The 2,134-nt window shown below is 59.8% G+C and overlaps 1 protein-coding gene across 1 annotated transcript; it reads right to left on the bottom strand.

The window, feature by feature from the left end:
• Positions 1–430: 430 nt before the first annotated feature.
• Apoc4 (apolipoprotein C4) lies at positions 431–2,008 on the bottom strand. Its single transcript, XM_019207355.1, has 4 exons — positions 1,843–2,008; positions 1,152–1,232; positions 776–902; positions 431–642 (listed from the first exon to the last, which is right to left on the bottom strand). Exons 1-4 carry the CDS (start codon positions 2,006–2,008, stop codon positions 474–476), a joined length of 543 nt encoding a protein of 180 aa, XP_019062900.1. The 3' UTR covers positions 431–473.
• Between the last annotated feature and the right edge of the window lie 126 nt (positions 2,009–2,134).

Genomic DNA, 2,134 nt, shown 5'->3' with positions numbered 1-2,134 from the left:
TGTAGTTGAGACTGCTCTGGAACTCACTGTGTAGCCCAGGCTGGTCTCGAACTCACAGCGATCCTCCTGCCTCAGCCTCGCGAGTGCTGGGATTACAGGTGCGCGCCACCAGGCCCGGCCCCCCTTCTTTTTAGATAGATTTTCACTATGGAGCCCTGGTTGCCCTTGAACTCAAGGTGATCCTCCTGCCTCAGCCTCGCGAGTGCTGGGATTACAGGTGTGCACCGCCACACCCAGCGGGCCTTATTACTTCCACACTTGTTGCCCTTGCAAGTCCACAGTGTGTGTGCGTGTGTGTACCTGCACGAGTGATTTCTCTGATTCTGCTCCCAAAGCCCCGGGTGTCCCTCCCCAGCAGGTGTCACCTCTTCCGTCCCGAGTCCCTAGGTGTGTGAGGGGAGAGGGCAGAGCCAAGAGATCCAGACCTGCGCAGATAGGAAATCTTTATTATGGGTGGTGAGAGGCAGAGGCCTCTAGTGCTGAGGGGCCCGGTCCCTGCAGAGGATCCTGGGGCACAGGCTGAGGGTCTTGCTCAGGAGCCTGTCCTTGGAGCTGACGAGCCAGGCCTGTGTGCAGGGACCCAGGTCTTTCAGGTGGTCGTCACAGTAGGTCAGCACGAAGCCTCGGAAGGCCCCGGGGCCCCTGTGGGAGGGCACAGGACAGTTGAGGCCCCAGCTGCCCCGTTCACATCCATCCCTGTGACACGAGGCTCCAGGCCCTGCCTCCTCCCTCAGTCCCGGGCTCTAGGTCACTGCCCCCCCCAGCTCCTGCTCACCAGAACCACTGCCACCTCTCTCTGGTCTTGGTCACCACGGGCTCCACCAGCCCCCTCAGCCTGCTCAGGCCCCAGCGGCTCTCCTCTGTGCCTGTCAGGGGACTCGGGTCCTCTGCCCACGTGTGTGCTGGGTGGGCCCCGGAGCAGCTCAACGTGGAGCCTCAGACCCCGCCCCCGCGTCCCTGAGTCGCTGCTGGGCCCGCTGGCAGCCCGTGCCAGCCCCCGTGCCCGCCTTCCTCCGTCTTCCCTCTGAGCACTGTCCTACTTCCGTCAGTCACCCTGTCCCTCCCTGTGCCCCGCCCTTGCTCGCTGCTGTCCCTGTGACTCTCTCAGTCTGCGTTGCACCCGGTCCCAGCCGGAAGCTCCCTCTCCCCACCTGACCGGTAAACTTGTGCTTCTTCTGCCTCAGCCTCCCAGGGTTCTGGAGGGTTCCCGGTGTGGCCCACGCTAGCATTTTAAATGTGTGCGCAGCCAGATGGCGCACACCTGTGATCCCAGCACGCGGGAGGCTGAGGCAGGAGGATCGCTGTGAGCTCGAGGCCAGCCTGGGCTACATAGGGAGTTGAAGGCCGGTCTGACACAGCGAGACCCTGTCTCAAAATAAATAAATAAAATTAAAAGCAAATAAAAATAAATACACTTGGGCAGGGGATTTAGCTCAGTGGTGCTGCCTACTGCTGTTTGATCCCCACCCCCTACCCTGTACCAAAACAAATAAAAAATAAATAAATGCACACGCAAAGCACAGATCTTCATACCAGCCAGGACACACTGACAGATTCCTCACACTCAGACGGTGCGGACACCTTGGGGAGCTGCGCACACACATGCACGTTCTCGACACACATTTATGGCGACTGCATGCGCGTCTGCTCACACGCACACATGACCGCTGCCATCTGTGCCAACCCCACCCACATTTCCACTTCACACTCCGCCCCTGGCACATTCACTCTCACGGGCACATGAGCTGATACCCACCTCTCATGTCCCCAAACCCGCGTGACACACAGACACCCTCCCCGCCTGCCATGGGTTCCCACGTCCACGGCCTCCCCCATCCTCACCCACAGCACAGGCCAGGACCGGGATGCAGAGCCCGTGGAAGCTGTGTCTTGGGAGCGGCATTTCCGGGCCTCCGTCCTTGTGTCCCGCTGCACCAGGTGCTCCGGGCCTCAGGAGGGCCGAGCTGAGCCCTCCCCCACTCCCAGCCACCACCCACAGCCTCGGCATGGACTTCAGAGAGAAGGGCTCAAGCCACAGTGACAGAGGTCATTCCTTCTGAATACAGAAATATACCAAAACTATATAGATAGTTATTTTCTGATCCATCCATTCCTCGATATGCATTAAGAGTTT

This window comes from Fukomys damarensis, unplaced genomic scaffold, assembly GCF_012274545.1.
Source record: "Fukomys damarensis isolate Sample0158 unplaced genomic scaffold, DMR_v1.0_HiC HiC_scaffold_19, whole genome shotgun sequence".
Classification (NCBI taxonomy): domain Eukaryota; kingdom Metazoa; phylum Chordata; class Mammalia; order Rodentia; family Bathyergidae; genus Fukomys; species Fukomys damarensis.
This window is presented reverse-complemented; position numbering and strand designations above follow the sequence as displayed.

Coding starts and splice junctions, on each gene's coding strand:
- Apoc4 (XM_019207355.1), bottom strand. CDS start 2,008: ATGCCGAGGCTGTGGGTGGTGGCTGGGAGTGGGGGAGGGCTCAGCTCG. Junction 1,233..1,842: donor GGTCCTGGCCTGTGCTGTGG/GTGAGGATGGGG, acceptor GCGCACACATTT/AAAATGCTAGCGTGGGCCAC. Junction 643..775: donor GAGAGGTGGCAGTGGTTCTG/GTGAGCAGGAGC, acceptor GCCCTCCCACAG/GGGCCCCGGGGCCTTCCGAG.